Source organism: Scyliorhinus canicula, chromosome 9, assembly GCF_902713615.1.
Source record: "Scyliorhinus canicula chromosome 9, sScyCan1.1, whole genome shotgun sequence".
Lineage (NCBI taxonomy): Eukaryota > Metazoa > Chordata > Chondrichthyes > Carcharhiniformes > Scyliorhinidae > Scyliorhinus > Scyliorhinus canicula.
Window position 1 is genome coordinate 67931030 of NC_052154.1, and position 18367 is coordinate 67949396.

An 18367-nucleotide genomic window follows, 5' to 3' on the forward strand; every position below is an offset into this window, starting at 1 on the left:
TTATTTTGCGTGAAACATTTAATCCCTGCAGGGCAGGCAGGCTCCATATTCTGAAAAACCCTTCAACGCTGCTCAGGTTTCTACACATGTTCCTGGTCCATGGTGCCTGTAACTAGCACGTCGTCTAAGTAAACCGCAAGTCGCAGCAATCCATGCAGCATGTTCCCATGATGCATTGGAAGGCTGCGCCTGTCGAGGATACTCCAAACGGAAGCCAGGTATACTCATAGAGTCCCTTGTGCGTATTGATTGTGACGTACTTCCGTGCGGATTTATCAAGCTCAGTTGTAGATAAGCGCTGCTCATGTCCAGTTTCATAAATGTGCAGCCACTGGAGAATGTATCATAAAGATCCTCAATACGGGGTAAAGGATAACGGTCTAACCTCAATGACGTGTTCACCGTCAATTTATAGTCTGCAGAGGCGGACTGTCTTATCCGGCTTCATGATGGGGACCACTGGCGCCACACAACTGGCAAAGCGCACAGGTCTAATGATGCCCAAACTCTCCAAGTGACAAGTTCGGCCTTTACTTTCTCCACTGAAGTGTAAGGAACCCGGCGGGCATGAAAATACTGAGGCTGGTCCTCTAGGTCCATCTAGATCTTGGCCATGGCCCCTTTAATTGTGTCCAAGCCAGGCTGGAAAACCTCAGGGAACTTGCTCTGTACTGCACACAGATCGCCAGAACCAACTTGGAGGATATGTTGCCAATCCAACTGCAGCTGGTATAGCCTATCATGACCCAACAGGCTAGGGAGGCTTCCCTGGACAACAATGAGGAGAAGGTGAACTGATTGGCGCTTATAAACTACCGGAGTAAGGGTGGACCCCATAATATTCAGTCGTTCCCCCGTAAAAATGGCCAAACTAGCCGCTACGTCAGCCAAAGTCAAAGTATGTACACCCTGTTCAAAGTGCTCTGCACCACCACAGAAAAGGCAGCTCCCGCTTCCAACTTCATTTGGAACATATGGCCATTCGCCTGTTTCGGGACACGAATAGGAGCCACAAGGGGTGCTGCTAAACAGTTCAGCTGCATCTCAGCCTCATCCTCAGCCTCTTCTAGATCATCCAGATGCAAGGCCCGGCCCTGGGCTGACTCCTAGTTCGACCGGGGCGCCAGGAGTGCTCGTCCTCCTGTTGCCTGTGGTTACACCTCGACTGGCACGCACACGTCGCACACGGGCCGGAATCGCCTTCAGCCAAGTCAGGGGATGTTCCACATCTCGACAGCTGGCTTTTCGCACCAAGGCCGGAGTTGCTGCAGTGTCAGTCTGGGCCGCGGGGATACCTCCATCCCTTGTATTTCTTGGACGCCATGTTTCATGCTCTCTCAGGACAAAGAGATCTGTAGTGCCTGTTGAAAAGTCAGGGAGGTTTCGCCCAAAAGCTTTTTCTGCACTTCCATACCACCTCCCAAACAATTGCGGAGCATATCCGATAAAGCAGTTCATACTCACAAAACTCGGCTAACTTGCGTAGCCATGATATGAACTTGGTGATGGACTCACCGGGGGACTTCTCCACCGCGTTAAAACGATCACTGACGGGTTGGGTTAAAGTGTTGTGCCACAATTTGGCCAAATGAGTGCGTATCTGGCCTCGCCGGGTATATGAGTTTTCGGATCACCCCGAAGGTGTGCACTCCACAGGCGGTCAGCAGTATGATTGCCTGGTGCTCGTTCTCTTGATTATGTTGGCCCAGAAGAAGTAACACTCCTTTCTGCGTACTGGACCCGGTCTTCAACATGAGGGTCAAATGCATCAAATTGCCCAGACAGATGCATGACAAAACAATTGGTCATAACCTGGATTAGAACATCTGGGCAGTGGCTCAGTCGAGTAGGCCGTTGACAGCAAACCAGTTCACTCCTCGTCCCAGTGTAATAAGGACACGGGAGTCCAAACCGAGTAAAATAAAGAATTTAGCTTATTTATAATGGTATTGACATTACCTGGCAGATCCCTCTTGGTTTCCTTCTCTGGTCTGAGTCTTACTGGCCGATCTTTTATACAAAGGTTAATAGAGTTCCCCCGCCCCTCACCGTAGGAGCTCGTACTTGCGAAGGCCACAGGGAAGACAATCATTCCCACCCCCGTAAGTCCCCTGCAGGATATTACAGGTGGGAAGAGGGGTCTTTTCTTTTTCTTTTGGATGATATTTACATGGTTGGTTGTGTTTTTGTTATAGTGTTGTGTGTTACACCTGCTGTGTGTGATGTTTGTTTGTTATAAATTTAATATAAATAGAAAATCTTCAAAGAAAATATATTTAAAATTTTTTTACAATGAGGCAAACATTGCCACACCGAAGGCATGTCTAATAAAGTCATTTCACTAATTGAAAATAGGCAGAAGTGGGTTAAATAATGGCTGCCATATTTTGTCCTCTGTTGGTTAGCTGCTCTGGGAATTACTGAGATATTAATGTGCTCAAACCTGCAGCAGGAAATTGCTTTTAAACATCCTAACTATTGGCACTGGTACTGGTTCCAAGTAGGAAAACCACACATGTACATTGTGGCAAAACTCACATGATGCCATAAGGTATACTGATTAGTGGAAGGGGCAGTTTTGATCACATTTACATAAACTGTAGAATCGCGTAGTTTTCTTAATGGCTTATTCTTTGTGAAAGGTGGAGATGGAGTCGCAGGTGGACAGGGTGGTGAAGAAGGCATTCAGCATGCTAGGTTTTAGTGGTCAGAATATTGAATACAGGAGTTGGGACGTCTTGTTGAAGTTGTACAAGACATTGGTAAGACCACACTAGGAATACTGTGTTCAGTTCTGGTCACCTTATTATATGAAGGATATTGTTAAACTAGAAAGAGTGCAGAAGAGATTTACGTGGATGCTACCAGGACTTCAGGGTCTGAGTTATAAGGAGAGGCTGGATAGGCTGGGACTTTTCTCCCTGGAGCGTAGAAGGCTTAGGGGTGATCTTATAGAGGTCTATAAAATAATGAGGAGCAGGTAGATAGTTAACATCTTTTCCCAAAGATAGAGGAGTCTAGAACTAGAGGGCATATGTTTAAGGTGAGAGGAGAGAGATACCAAAGAGACCAGAAGGGAAATTTCTTCAGAGGGTGGTGAGCATCTGGACGGGCTTTTGAGGCAGTGGTAGAGGCGGGTACAATTTTGTCCTTTAAAAAGCATTTAGACAGTTACATGGGCAGGGTGGGTATAGAGGAATAAAGGCCAAATGCGGGCAAGTGGGACTAGCTTAGTGATAGAAACTGGTGGCATGGACAAACTGGGCCGAAGAGCCTGTTTTCATGCTGTAAACATCAATGACTCTATGACTCTAAATGGCACATTAAGCAGCTTAATCATTGCTTCAACATCAAAAGCAGTAGTCAATAAAAGCTGACGGCAGTAAATAAATTTTTGCATTTACATGATTCAATAAATCATGAAAACTAGTCACACAACTAATCTGCAAATATTACAAGTAGTCAACCTTAGTCATTAAGTCTCAGCTTCACATAAATAGCAGACACGAAAAAACACAATTATCCAATGTTTCCAATCTTATTATTGTTATGGCTATAGAGATTATTACTATAACAGACTGTAATATTCAATTATATACTATTTGAAACAGAATATTAAAACAAATCACGAGCAAAAAAATATGACAATGTTATAAGAATTGTTTTTTTATATATAAAATACATTTAAGAACATCTATTTCCATCTCCATAAACTCGAGGTCATATAAAACTCTACTGCCTGTGCCTTAGCTCACACCAAGCCTCATTTATCTCTCACCCCTGTTCTTGCTACATCCTTATCTGAAAAGTTTGATATAAATTTGCATTCAACAGCTATCATTTACATTCATTTGTTATCAACTACGCTCAAACGCATTCATTTAACAATTACGGTCAAAACCCATCATTTAGCTGTAATTGAACTTTACATGTTATGATCATAGTGTTTATTTTCCATATTTGTGAATTTTAATACTTTCAAACATTATAAACTGAGCTAACTTCAGGAAAAGCAGACCCTGTTTTAATGAAGTACTTGTTTTATTTATAACTGATAACTCGTGCAGCACAGCCTTGCCACCATAGGAACCACCCCCTCCCCCCTCCCCCTCCTGCTGTGCCCAACTACCCCCTACCCCTTCTGTGGGATTGCAGCGGTTCTCTCCCCATCAGCACCCTCCCTACTCCTTGCTGGAGGCACTTTGTTCCCCCACCAATCCCTGAACACTTTTCTCCGGCATCAGCCGCCCAGTGAAATTTCCCTCCGTCACCAACCCAACCCCACCGTCGGTATTTCAACGATTGGGGTGCCGCTTTTGAAAGATGCCCCAATGTAAAAGAATAAAATTAGAAACACCCCATTCCACGCAATTCCCCCCCTCCCCCCCCCCACTACAGAGCGTTATCCCAGCCCCCCACCAGTGAACTCTATCCTGCACTCTCCCCTATGCTCGACGGGTGCATAGGTGGGGCACCTGTCATGATTCATGGAAGCATGCCCTCAAATTGACATAAATGGACAATTTTACTTGGTTGACTATCAGATATAAAGGCATGATAATTTTTTAAAATTGATGCAAATGGGGATCTATTTGGTCAAACAATGCCATAATTAAAAAATTGTGATCCTCATTTTCAAGTCGCTCCAAGGCCTCACCCTTCCTTGTCTCTATAGTCTCCTCCCAGTCCGCAACCCTCAGATACATCTTGTTCATCCATTTCTAGTATATTCAGCAACCCTCATTTCAATCATTCTTCCATCGATGGCAGTGCCTTAAGTCACCTAGAACCTAAGCTAACAAATTCCAATTCTACACGTCTCTGCCTTTCTATCTCATTTTCCTTCTTTATGTCGCTCATTAAAACTTACCTCTTTGACTAAACCTTTGGTCATCTGATCTAATATTTGTTTATGTAGCATGTTTTATTTTATAATACTCCTTTGAAGCGTCTATATTTAGGGTGCTATACAAATACAAATTGCTGTTGTGCACCTGTCTAGAGAATGAGTAACACACTCTCAAATGCAAATTGTAAAATGCTGAACTCTCCAGCGCTGAAATATAGAAAGAAACTCATGCCAGCAGGATGTCTGTACTCACAGGAGGTTTGTTACAGATGTTTCAGAGAATGACGTTCTACTTGGCATAGATGCAAATGTGAATTTTCCTGATGACATGTGACCTCCCTTAAAAGATAAATCAAAGTTACACTTAATTTCAACAGGTCGCTAAATATATTCACTTAAGTCTCACAATCAAAAGTAAGGAAATAATCATTATGCATTAAATAACAGAACTGAATTTTCCTGAGATTTTCCCACTCTGCATGGCTCAGAGCTATAGTAGGCAATTCATCCATCCATTGTGACAGAATGTAAATTGATTCCTCTTGTTAAAGATGAAAAAGTGATGAAATGGAAAATGAATATATTTCCTGAACAATGTAGTGGGTAATTGCTCAGGGCCATGTGGAGCAGGCAAATAAGGTTCAATCTTGGGTCTGTGCCGGATTATCTGTTCTCAGCTGGGCTAATGATAGCCCCTTAATAAATAGACTCAGTGTTCTAGGCTCGGGAGAGGAAGTAACTCAGTCTGATTCAGAGATTTGTGTCGGAAAATTGATATGTATGAAAATCAGGTGAGGAGAGGTTCCATCTTTCCAATGGTACTTCCCATGATTGAAAACAGCCCACCAGCATTCCATGCACTAATGCACACATGAAGAGGTTAGCTGAGGTGAAGAGATGCCATGCATCTGTAGAATCTTTTGAAGAGAGAAAACATAGGGCGAGAGAGGTGGCATAAACAGTCCTTCTTTTGAGGTTCATCAATGTAACACATGCATTCTTAGTCAAAAGGCAAATGACCAGCCCCACCATACCAAAAACTTTACACAGTAACCTCCCTAGCTGAGTCCAGTATCTGATGGTCGCTCCCCCTCTGTTGGGAAGAATTTGTCAATGTTCAACGTCTCACTTCAACAGCTCACCTGTGATTAGGACTTTTCTCTCTGGAGAGTTCTAGTAGTGGGAGACCAACGTCCAGCGCCTTACCCTAAATTTATCTTTTTAAAATCTTAGTTTCACATGAATGCAATTCTGTTGCAAGTAAGTTCTTGTCAATGTTGTTTCTAAGTCTAGGTTTTGCTCTTTGCACAGTCAGTAATGTCATTGTCACATATGGGTATTTGACAAGTTTTTTTCCTTCACTCTATCTTATACAATGCAACAGGATATCATTAAACATCACATTGAATTTTTGACAACCTGAAAGTTACTTGTAAACACTTAAATTGTTAGTGTTCTAAACAATATACTGTACCATAGACATCTTCGAACAAATTTCATCCAATAAGAAGTGCCAATATTATAAACTATGGCAATTACAAAATTGGCCCAATAGAATGAAAAAATGGCTATTTTTGATGAAACAGAGATCATTAAGTGATTTGAGTATTGCCAAAAAATAGACATGCTGTTGAAGCTTTGTGTCTTGCACTCAACAGGACAGAATTGCAAGAATATCAAATCTCAAAGGGTAGAACAATTTATACTACATGAGAAGAGTGCTGTTTGGTTGGCAAATGGGCACTGATGTATTGACATGGAGAATGCATCAGGGGATAGTTAACTGCCAAGCTTTGGCAAAAAAATCAATGGTCTGACTAGTTAAGGCATTCTCATGGGGAATGAACAACAGAATGGCTTTTATTTAGTTGAAAATGGCACAATGTGTAGACATGTTCTTTCTATTATCAAAGGACACAGCTCTGTGTGAATATATGTACCTTCTAGCACACATAAGTGAGCCACACTGCAAGATAATTTTAAATTGGTTGTTAGTATAATTTGTAACAGAATCCTGATTGTGCTAAGAATTGCGCTAACAACTTAACTCAATGGTAATGGAGTTGTGCAGGAAAGTTGTGGCCATGATGCGGAGCCTCACTGTTTGACAGGAGGCTCCTTAATAGCCCACCTTTAGCTGCAGCATCGTCAGCTGATAGCAGATGGCATCCCTTGCCACAGAATCACATATGTTTCCCATGCATGCTGCCAGTACTTTCAATTAAAATTTTAATTGCAATCACATGTGAAATGGGAAAAAGCAAGAGAGCGGATGTGGTGCACACTTCTGGTTCAGCTGACAGCAAGAGCACACCACTGACAACACCCCACCCATGGCCTTGATTTTAAGGTCCAAGGTATAGGGTGAATCACCCTGTGTCCATTTCAAAGGAAATCCCCTTCACTTGACCCTTTTGAGTATAATCGAATGGACGTCCTGTTGCAAGGTATTGCCTGGTGATCCTGTAGCCTTTAACTCTTCGAGCAGAGATTTTACCCTCACCAGCCCTCCACTTGGTGGTTAACCCAAAGTAGTTATTTTTTCTGCCTGGCATAGTGGTACCAGTTGTGGAACCTCTTCCCCAACGCTCTTGATCTGACAAACCCTGAGAATCTGAGAGTCTGGGTACAGGTAATGCCGGTGGCCTCCTCTTTTGTGTTCAGGTGTTAAAAGTTGTCATCTCATTTTAAATAAGTTTCTATTTGGGCTTCTGTGTCCACAATAAGCAGGTCAGATGGGGTTGGCCCAGGGCGGATTTAGTATAAAATCACATGGCTTGTCTTGGTAAGGTCCCGTCAGATGTCTCATTCCCCTCTCCACACTACCTCCATTTCACTTTCAATAAAATTTTAAAATGTATCCATCTTAAAACATCCAGCAGTCATAACATGGTTAGATAAGTGGCTGAATGCCAGGGGATTATTAGAACTGAGCAGGCATCATAGAAGATCATATAATTTACAGTGCAGAAGGAGGCCATTCGGCCCATCGGGTCTGCACTGGCTCTTGGAAAGAGCACCCTCCCCAAGTTCAACACCTCCACCCTATCCCAATAACCCAGTAATCCCACCCAACACTAAGGGCAATTTTGGACACTAAGGGCAATTTATCATGGCCAATCCACCTAACCTGCACATCTTTGGACTGTGGGAGGAAACCGGAGCACCCGGAGGAAACCCACGCACACACGGGGAGGATGTGCAGACTCCGCACAGACAGTGACCCAAGCCGGAATCGAACCTGGGACCCTGGAGCTGTGAAGCCATTGTGCTATCCACAATGCTACCGTGCTGCCCATATGGGATTAGGTGGAGATTGGGCCATATGGGCCTGTTTCCGTGTCGTAATTTCGATGTAATATATTCAGACATTGTACAAGAACACAAACAAGACACAGAACCTTCATTGCAAACATAGTGGCCAATATTTCAATTTTGATTTTATGAACCAGAACTGAGGTGCTTATATCAGGTTTGGTAAGGGAATGGTGCCCCCTTTCCTGGGATCATCTCAACTGATGCAAAACTGATCTTTTAAGTGTTCCTCACAGAACTGTACTCCTTCCTTGTTTGCTCTGAGTTAAGTTGATGGTGTCAATATTTTGTTCAAACTATTGTCCAAGTCGGCACTGAGATAGCATCTGACTAAAGATGTAACAGTTCCTCTTGAATTCTTTTATCTGATATAGATCTTTTAAAATAATTAAAAGGGGGAAGCTTTTAAGTTTCCTTTGGACAGCTGTCAAAGAAATTGTAATGTAGGTCATATTTAATAATTCCATTCACAAATGTACAATTGGAAATTGCATTCAAATACAGGATAACCATCAAATGAAACAGTTGTGATTTTCACACACTACTGAACAAGGGACACTTAAAAGGCCCCGACTTGCTTGGGCAGTTTCTTAGAAATTACTGATAAAGTAACCAAGGTATTGAAAAGAGAATGCAAACCAATTGAAGTTGTGTCACAAAGGGAATGTCGCCTCTTTAAAAGTTCCCATGGCACAATGATTGTTTTATTTGTAATAGACTTAATAAAATATTTGTATTAACATAGCATTGAATCTAATCTGGATTCAAGATACTGTTTACAACAAATAGTTGCAGGGAGTAGCCAAGCCATTTAGACACTTGGCAGTGAGCTTATTTAAATTACTAAGAGGTCAGTAATAATGTGCAGTTTGGATTGAAATGGATCAGTTTGGGTTAATGTGAATTGCATGGTATGCATTTGCCTTCATACAAGACGGCATCAAGGGTGAGATACTCAAAGAGATATCATTGTGGCTTCTCACTAGTTACAAAGGGGTGGAATCTTCTGGTCCCACCAGTAGTGGTAAATTCAGCGGACTGGGAAACTTAATGTGGCCAAAAATTATTTTCCAATGGTAGGAGGAACTTACTTCTCGGGACTTTAAGGGTAGGGTTAAAGGCTTCCCGAAGAACAATGTCAGGAAGCCCTTTTGTTAAAAATATTTTTTATTCTTTTTTTCACATTTTCTTCAAAACTTACACCCACCAACAAACAGTAAACGGTAACGAATACAATGTCAATCCCCTTCTTAACAACGACGATCCCATCCTCCCACCAACCCCCAAACCCGCATGACAATATAAACATCAAATAAAAAACAAAAAGGAATCAGGAATCGCCCATAGTCACCATTAATATATATAGTCCACCCCACCCCCGCTAATATTCAAGGCCATCCAATCCCCGAAAGTGTATAATGAATGACACCCATGAATTGTAGAAACCCCCCACCCCCCTCCCAGACTGCTGTTCTACCAGGCTCTGATGACCGCAGCCCCGCCCCCCCCCCCCCCCACACTCCCGTTCACTGCCCAGCTTAAACCAGCCAGTGTGGAGGCCCCTGCCCGGCCTTACTGCCTTCCAATCCCCTCCTCCCTGCCCAGTCCCAGGAAAACAAAGAAATCCCCTTTAACACACAACTCCAGTGTAAACACACAAACTCCAAAGAACCATCATTGCAAAAGAAAATCCCAACTCTTACCTTGTCCAAATGGACAACGTCGACTGATTTAGCACAAATACCAACATACAGTGAAAAAATAAAGCTACATACACTCCTGCAAAACCCCAACCCTCAGCACAAGACCAATCCTCAGTCCCATTTCTCACTTCTGCCCCAGTTCTTCTGCCTTCACAAACACCTCTGCCGCTTCCACCGTCTCAAAATAAAAGTCTTTGGACTTGTAGGTTACCCTCAACTTAGCTGGGTATAATATGCTGCACCGGTGCGGTGTTATACATGACAATCTTCATGTATACAGTGCCATCTTCACTCGGCTGAAGGCCGCCCGCCTCCTCGCCAACTCCACAGTAAAGTCCTGGTATATACCAGCTCCAGCCCACTGCACCTCCCGCTTCTGCTTTGCCCAACACAGGGCCTTCTCCTTCTCGCGGTACCTACAAAAACAAATAGTCACTGCTCTTGGCGGCTCATTTGCCTTTGGTAAAGGCCTCCACGTCCTATGAGCCCGATCCAGTTCGTACCGAGAGGGATCATCTCCCTCCCCCAACTGCTTGGCAAAATACTCCATCGGCCTCGGGCCCTCCACCCCTTCGGGCAGACCCACGATCCTCAGATTTTGCCGCCTAGATCTGTTTTCTAAGTCCTCTATTTTGGCTCGCAGACCCTTGTTTGCCTCCACCACCCTCTGCAGATCCTTACCCATTGAGGTGAGTTGATCACTGTGTTGCGACAATGCTGCTTCCACTTCCTTCAGTGTCTCACCCTGCTCCCGCACCTCGGCCGATGTTCTCGATACCACCGCCCTCACGGGGGCAATCGCCTCCTCCACCAGCACCTTCAATGCTGCCATCATCTCCTTCCTCATCACTCCATGTGCTTTGTGAACTGTTTTTCAAGTTTCACGACCATCACCTTGGTCATCTTTTTCGCCGTGAGCCGTGCGGCCTCACCCGACGACCCAGCCTCTGCCTTCCTTCCAGTTCCTGAGCCGACCCTTCCACACGACGGCGAACCTTCATTAGCTCCCTTCTTCACGGCCATTTTCCTTTGGGTTTTGAACATCTTTCTTCCTGATGTCTTCCTGCACTTATTTAACCAAAAATTGCCCTTGCGACCAGGCATTAAATTCTAAAAAATCAAGCCTCGAGCAGGAGCCCTCCAATGTGCAACCTCCTCCTACATGCCGCCACTGAAAGTAGATTCAGGGAGCCCTTTTGTATGCATCTTCATGTCATATAGCCCCATTAAAAAGGGTAGCGCCTTCGTGGCAAGATAGATTACTTCCATGATTAACGATGAGTTGCCGCTGCATTGCCTGTTTGGGGAACATCTGTAAATGCCAGCCTACTCTTTTAAAGCAGTAGAAGATGCTTGGAGGATGACCTAGGAAGGGAGGAAGGGTTAGCGAGGGAGCGTGGAGCAGTAGCCAGGCAAAGGTGCATGCGGTAGTGTAGGCTGGCCTGAAATGTAATGCCCAGCCCTTCGATCCCATGCGGTAATAGTAGGGATGATGATGTCCTGCTTACCCCTGCCACGAGAATCAACAAACTCCTCATGGGTGCATATTTACTGAACAGTGCAAGAACTTGCATGTTCAGGCATCCCACCCCCTCCAGCTGAAATTACCCCCACTTCCGCTCCTACCACCATAGGTAGGCTCCAGAATGGATTATTCTGGCCATGATAACAACAAAGTTTAAGGTTATCAATTGACTCAGTGGGAGCCAATTATCTCAGTTAGCTCGATGGCCAGAGCTTGGTGCAGAATAACGCCAACAGTGTGTGGTGAATGTAACATGATAATTGACACTATGTCTTTGTAAGCGCAGTAGCGTTATCCGACCACTAGGGGGAGTAGCTCTGGGAATGCTCAGGAGCTTGTACAGGGCTCCACCCTTGGCTTCTCCCACGACTCCTCCCCCTAGTGCTGCTGTATAAATACCCTTGGCCAGAGGCAGCCTGCAGTTCACTGAGAGTTCATCAACGGGTAACAGGCAGGCTCTGTAGCAAGTCGATTAAAGCCTAGATTCATATCGGAAACACGTGTCTGGTGAATTGATGGTTCCATCAATTTAATCGACTTAAGAACAGTCAAGATCAATCATGGAATCAGCCCTCAAGCCTGGATGTCTGGAACTCGACCCGCAGGATGCAGAGGCTAAAGAAATCTTCTCCCACTGGCTGAGGTGCTTCAAGGCCTACCTGGCAGAAGCGAGCACAGCCGAAACAACAGAGGAACAGAAGTTAAGTCTACTGCACTCGAGGGTGAGCCACAGAATCTCTACACAGCTAAACTCGGCCGGTTCATATACTGCAGCGCTAGCAGTACTCGATAAGATATATGTGAGGCCCATTAAAGAAGTTTACGCACGCCATGTGTTCACGACTCGCCGCCAGCGGCCTACAGAATCACTCGCCAAATTTCTAAGGGAACTCAATAATTTGTCCAATGACTGTAATTATCAAGCGGTTACCGCGGCTGAACACAGAGAACTTGCTGTACGCGATGTTTTTGTAGCGGGCCTCAGGTCTAATAATGTGCACCAGCGATTGTTGGAAAAGGGGGCCCAAGACTTAGAAATGACTGTGGAAGCTGCTACCACGATGGAGGTCTCCTTCCGCAGCCTTAACTCGTTCCCCGCGGACCCCGCGACCCAATCATGGGTCCCCAACCAGCGACTCCCCCAGGCCTGTGCTACGCGGCCGCTCAGCCACCATGCTGCCCCAGCCAGCCACCATGCTGCCCCAGCCAGCCACCATGCTGCCCCAGCCAGCCACCATGCTGCTCCAGCCTGCCATTTCTGCGGCCAGAACCAGCATCCGCGGCAGCACTGCCCGGCCCGCAACGCGACCTGCAGCAGCTGCGGGCGGAAAGGCCATTACGCAAGAGTGTGCCTCGCTAAAAGGGCCCCAGCTTCCAACTCCCCAGCGGCACGAAGTAATCGCTCCCCTCACCCGCAGGCCTGCGGGGCCCGAAACGCTGCGGCCTATGCCCTGTTCCGCCCCCTCCAGCCACATGCGATCCATGGGGGCCGCCATCTTGGACGCCATCTTCCTCGCCGCCCGCTACGTGCGATCCACGGGCCCGACCTGCATCTCCGCGCTCGGACAACTCATCGGAAGAATACGACTATGAACTCAGAGGGCAGCTGATCGAGCCGCCGACTACCCGCAACTCTGCGCAGTCACTCTGGACCAATCACGCCCGAAGCATCTGCGAAATTCGATGGCAGAGGTCCGAATCAACGGGTACAAAACGCCATGCCTCTTCGACTCCGGGAGCACTGAGAGCTTCATACATCCAGACCTGGTAAGACGCTGTTCGCTCCTCGTTTTCCACGTGCAGCAAACTATCACGCTCGCTTCAGACTCCCATTCGGTCCAGATCCAGGGGCGCACCGCCGCGACACTCACAATCCGAGGCGCTAGCTACTCAAAATTCAAACTCTACGTTTTGCCCGACCTCTGCGCGCCACTCTTATTAGGCCTAGACTTTCAATATAATCTCAAGAGCCTCACCCTCAGCTTCGGCGGGCCCCTGCCCCCACTCACTATCTGCAGCCTCGCTACGCTGCGAATCCCCCCCCCCCCTCCTCTCTTCGCCAATCTCACAAAGGACTGTAAACCCGTGGCCACTCGTAGCAGGCGATACAGCCTGCAGGATCGGGTATTTATCAGAGCAGAGGTCCGAGGGCTTCTCAGTCAGGGGATTATAGAGGCCAGCAATAGTCCCTGGAGAGCTCAGGTGGTGGTCATTAAGACGGGGGAAAAATTCCGCATGGTTGTCGACTATAGTCAGACCATAAATAGATTTACGCTCCTCGACGCGTATCCCCTCCCCAGGATTGCAGACATGGTAAACCAGATCGCCCAGTACCGGCTCTTTTCCACGGTGGATCTGAAGTCTGCATACCACCAGCTCCCAATCCGCCCGGAGGACCACCACTACACGGCATTCGAAGACGATGGCTTCCCATTTCCTCCGGGTCCCTTTCGGCGTCACTAATGGGGTCTCGGTGTTCCAACGAGCAATGGACCGAATGGTGGGCCAGTACGGGCTGCGGGCCACGTTTCCGTACTTGGACAATGTCACCATCTGCGGCTATGACCAGCAGGACCACGACGCCAACCTCCACCGTTTTCTCCAGACGGCACAGAAACTGAATCTCACTTATAACAAGGAGAAATACGTTTTCCGCACAACCAGACTAGCCATCCTCGGCTACGTCGTGGAGAACAGAGTCCTGGGCCCCGCCTCCCCCATTGCCCCAAGGCCCTCAAACGGTGCGTGGGTTTCTTTTCCTACTACGCCCAGTGGGTCCCTCAATATGCGGACAAAGCCCGCCCCCTCTTTAGGGCCACACAATTTCCCCTGTCAGCCGAGGCACGCCAGGCCTTCGACGGCATCAAGGAGGACATCGCCAAAGCGGTCATGTGGGCAAAGCGGATCGAACTCTCCACCTACAATTACGACATTAAGTATCGACCCGGGAAGCTCAACGAGCCTCCGGATGCCCTATCCCGCGGGACATGCGCCAGCACGCAGATTGACCGATTGAAAGTCACCTCTGCCACCCGGGGGTCACCTGGCTCGTCCACTACATCAGGGCCCGAAACCTGCCTTTCTCCAACGAGGAGGTAAAAGCGGTCACCAGGGACTGCCCGATCTGTGCGGAGTGCAAACCGCAATTCTATAGACCAGACAGGGCCCACCTGGTCAAGGCTTCTAGGCCCTTTGAACGCCTCGCGATTGATTTCAAAGGGCCACTCCCCTCAACTAACAAGAAAGTTTACTTTTTAAACGTCGTAGACGAGTTCTCCCATTTCCCATTCGCTATCCCGTGCCCCGACATGACCTCCCACACAGTCATTAGGGCCCTGCATAGCATCTTCACCCTGTTTGGTTTCCCCAGCTACGTACACAGCGACCGGGGTTCGTCCTTCATGAGCGACGATCTTCGTCAGTGCCTGCTCGACAAGGGCATCGCCTCGAGCAGGACTACCAGCTACAACCCCAGGGGGAATGGGCAGGTGGAGAGGGAGAACGCAACGGTCTGGAAGACCGTCCTACTGACCCTCCGGTCTAGAAAGCTCCAAGTCCCCCAGTGGCAGGAAGTCCTCCCAGACGCGCTTCACGCTATTAGGTCGCTTTTGTGCACAGCGACCAATCAGACCCCTCACGAGAGGCTCTTCGTCTTTTCCAGGGGCACTACCACGGGGGTCTCACTTCCGGCATGGCTGAGGACACCGGGCCCCGTACATCTGAGGAAACACGTCAGGGCACACAAAACCGACCCCCTTGTTTAAAAGGTGCGCCTGCTCCACTCCAACCCCCAGTACGCATTCGTCGAGTTCCCTGACAGCCGCCAGGACACGGTATCGCCTCCAGAATCTGGCACCCGCTGGATCCAGCGCCCCCTCTAACCCCATAGAAGGACCTCTCACCCTACACCCCATGCTGCCGCCCCTTCTCGCTCCCGAGCTCGCTCCACCAGTTCCGCGCACCCGCGCCGGCCAGCCCCCAGCGCCCCCAGTCGAACCAGGAGAGTATGAAGCTCGGATACAACCCTCCCTGGAGTCCGCCATCGTACCCCAGCACACAACACCCATCCAGCCACTGCAAGAGGCTGCAACCCCGGTGCTCTGCAGATCACAGCGGACAATTCGACCACCGGACAGACTGACGTTGTAGACCACCACCCCCGCCGGACTTGATTTTTTTGCAGGGAGTGAATGTGGTGAATGTAACATGATAATTCACACTATGTCTTTGTAAGCGCAATAGCGTTATCCGACCACTAGGGGGAGTAGCTCTGGGAATGCTCAGGAGCTTGTACAGGGCTCCACCCTTGGCTCTGCCTACGGCTCCTCCCCCTAGTGCTGCTGTATAAATACCCTTATCCAGAGGCAGCCTGCAGTTCACTGAGAGGTCATCAACGGGTAACAGGCTGGCTCTGTAGTAAGTCGATTAAAGCCTAGATTCATATGGGAAACACGTGTCTGGTGAATTGATGGTTCCATCACAGTGCATATTCAATCCCTGTACTGGCTGAGGTATTTCTTGCAGCCTGCCTTCCCGCCTTGCCCCATAATGATATCGTGGGATAAACTTTTGGACAATAAGGATACTGCATGACGAGAGAGAAAATGATTTCATTTTTAATCTTATTAAGACGGCTGGATTTTCGAATCCGTTGGCTCTTTGTGAATGTTTACAATTACCCAGCATTCAAGTGCCATTGCTCAGAGCCCTGCGTATGTTCCTCGGGCCTTAGGAGAGATGCAGATTTGGCCATAAAACCTGAATCTGGCAGCCTGACATCACTCAAAGTGGACATCATCCTCAAACTTTTATTGATGGCAAACCAAAAAAAAATGTCCACCAACATTTAAACAGTTTCCTCAACATCAATTCTGGAACAAAGCTTGGCAAGGGTCTCTCATGGAACATTTAGTTATTATTTAAAAAAAAGAAGTCTAGTCAACCAAGTATTAACTAGTTAGAGGACAGCAACTCCAATGCCTTTGTATTCATTTCAACAAATCAAAGGTTCAAACCTGATCTTCATTCTTCTTACCAGACTTGATTGTCTTTCTGATTGACTGCTAATAAATTGTAGCTGAAGAGTGAAGAATTAAATAATAGTGGCAAATTTTCCAATCCTGCCCGCCCCACAATTGTCACAGGCGGGAGAGACAATTTAATGTACCATTAATAGGTCCGCTGACCTTGGGCAGGACCGGATAATCCTGTCCATCATACCACATTCTTTCAACAAAGGGCATCTTAATTTCCACTGTAGGCATTTTCGCTATCATTACAACCACAAAATCCTAGCCTCTGAGTGGAATCGTCAGCCCGTACTCCCCATCCATGGGATCAGTGGTGAGGGCAGAGAATTTTGCCGGAATCAAGAAAAAACGATTCTCGCCGGAGAGATCACGTTTCCAGATTTTTCCCCTCGCCTCGCCGCCGATGTCACAGGATTTTAATAGATTTGAACAAATTTTAATTTTACTAATGGACCCCCACTAAATGATCCCTCCTGATTACTGCATTATTCATTCATCACCGAGCTGACAACATGCTTGGCCAGGCGTGTGGTAGTCGAGCGGATTCCTCTAGGGGCGCAGAGATAAATACAGCTGCCAGGGGAGTGTAGAGGGACATTACTGGGCAGTGCCCTGGCACTGCACTGGCCCAGGTTGGCACTGCCAGGTTAGTACTGTCAACCTCTGCCAGGAGGCAGTGCCAGAGATAGACCAAAATGGCAGCCCCATGGAGGTGGGGGTTGCTTTGATGTGTGTTGAGTTTTGGGGGAGGGAGTGGAGATTGAGGGGGGTTTTCTGCTTACGCATGTCACGGGTTGCTGCTGAATGTCGGGGAGTGTTGCCAGTGATCAATGTCGGGGGCATGGCATTGCCAGAGATGAATGTTGGTGGGGGGTGGGGGGGATGTATTGGAAGAGCCCCCAAGACCTCCGTGATGTGGGCTGGGGTCCATTCAATGCAGCACTGATTGTGGCGCCCTCTAAAGATCTGTTTGGCGCTCGTTCCTTACTCTAAGAGGCCCTGCTTCACCAGAGTAAAGGCATAAACCACGGCCACTCTTTTTTTGACAAAGATTCCGTGATAAAACTGGGCTGTGTAACTGCAATGTTGCACATCAGTTATCTGTCTGAGCCTGACACTTTGCCAGATTCTGGTCAAATTCTGCCCAACATCCCTCCTGCCCGCCGCCAGTTGACAGACCTCCCCTTTTGTTTTGTTTTTGTCCCTTCCCCACTTTCCCTGACTTTGTATTTGCTTCAAACCTGTCACATCTCTAACCTTGGCCAGTTATGATGAAAAGCCGCCAATCTGAAAAGGTAACTTTTCTCCCGCTCTCCACTGACACCGAGTATCCAGACTGTTGAATGTTACCAACAAATTTTGCTCTTATTTCCATTTAATACCATGTCTGGGATTCTCCCCTACCCGGCGGGGCGGGGGGGTCCCGGCATGTTGGTGGCGTGAACCACTCCGGCGTCGGGGTGCCCCAAGGTGCGGAAGTCTCCGCACCTTTAGAGGCCAAGCCCTAACATTGAGGGGCTAGTCCCGCGCCGGAGTGGTTGGCGCTCCGCCGGCTGGCTTGGATAGCCTTTGGCGCCATTCCAGCCAGGGCTGAAAGGACTTTGTCGGCCGGCGTAAGTCCGCGCATGCGCCGGAGCATCAGCGGCTGCTGACGTCATCCCGGTGCGTGCGCAGGGGGGGTGGGATCTCTTCCGCCTCCGCCATGGTGAAGACCATGGCGAAGGCGGAAGAAAAAGAGTGTCCCCACGGCACAGGCCCACCCGCCAATCGGTGGGCCCCGATCGCGGGCCAGGCCATCGTGGGGGCATCCCCCGGGGTCAGATCGCCCCGCGCCCCCCCCCCAGGAACCCGCCGCCCCCCCACGCCGCCAATCCCGCCGGTCAGGTAGGTGTTTTGATTCCTGCCGGCGGGAGAGGCTTGACAACAGTGGGACTTCAGCCCATCG

The 18367-nt window shown here is 47.9% G+C and overlaps 1 protein-coding gene across 3 annotated transcripts in view; it reads right to left on the minus strand.

Moving 5' to 3' along the window:
* LOC119971383 (sodium/hydrogen exchanger 5-like) overlaps positions 1 to 18367 on the minus strand; it is a 416159-nt gene that overhangs the window by 54351 nt on the left and 343441 nt on the right. For all 3 annotated transcript variants that reach the window (XM_038806843.1, XM_038806842.1, XM_038806844.1), the window contains exon 11: positions 5103 to 5188. In XM_038806843.1, coding sequence (XP_038662771.1) covers positions 5103 to 5188 — 86 coding nt within the window. The remainder of the gene's footprint in view (positions 1 to 5102; positions 5189 to 18367) is intronic.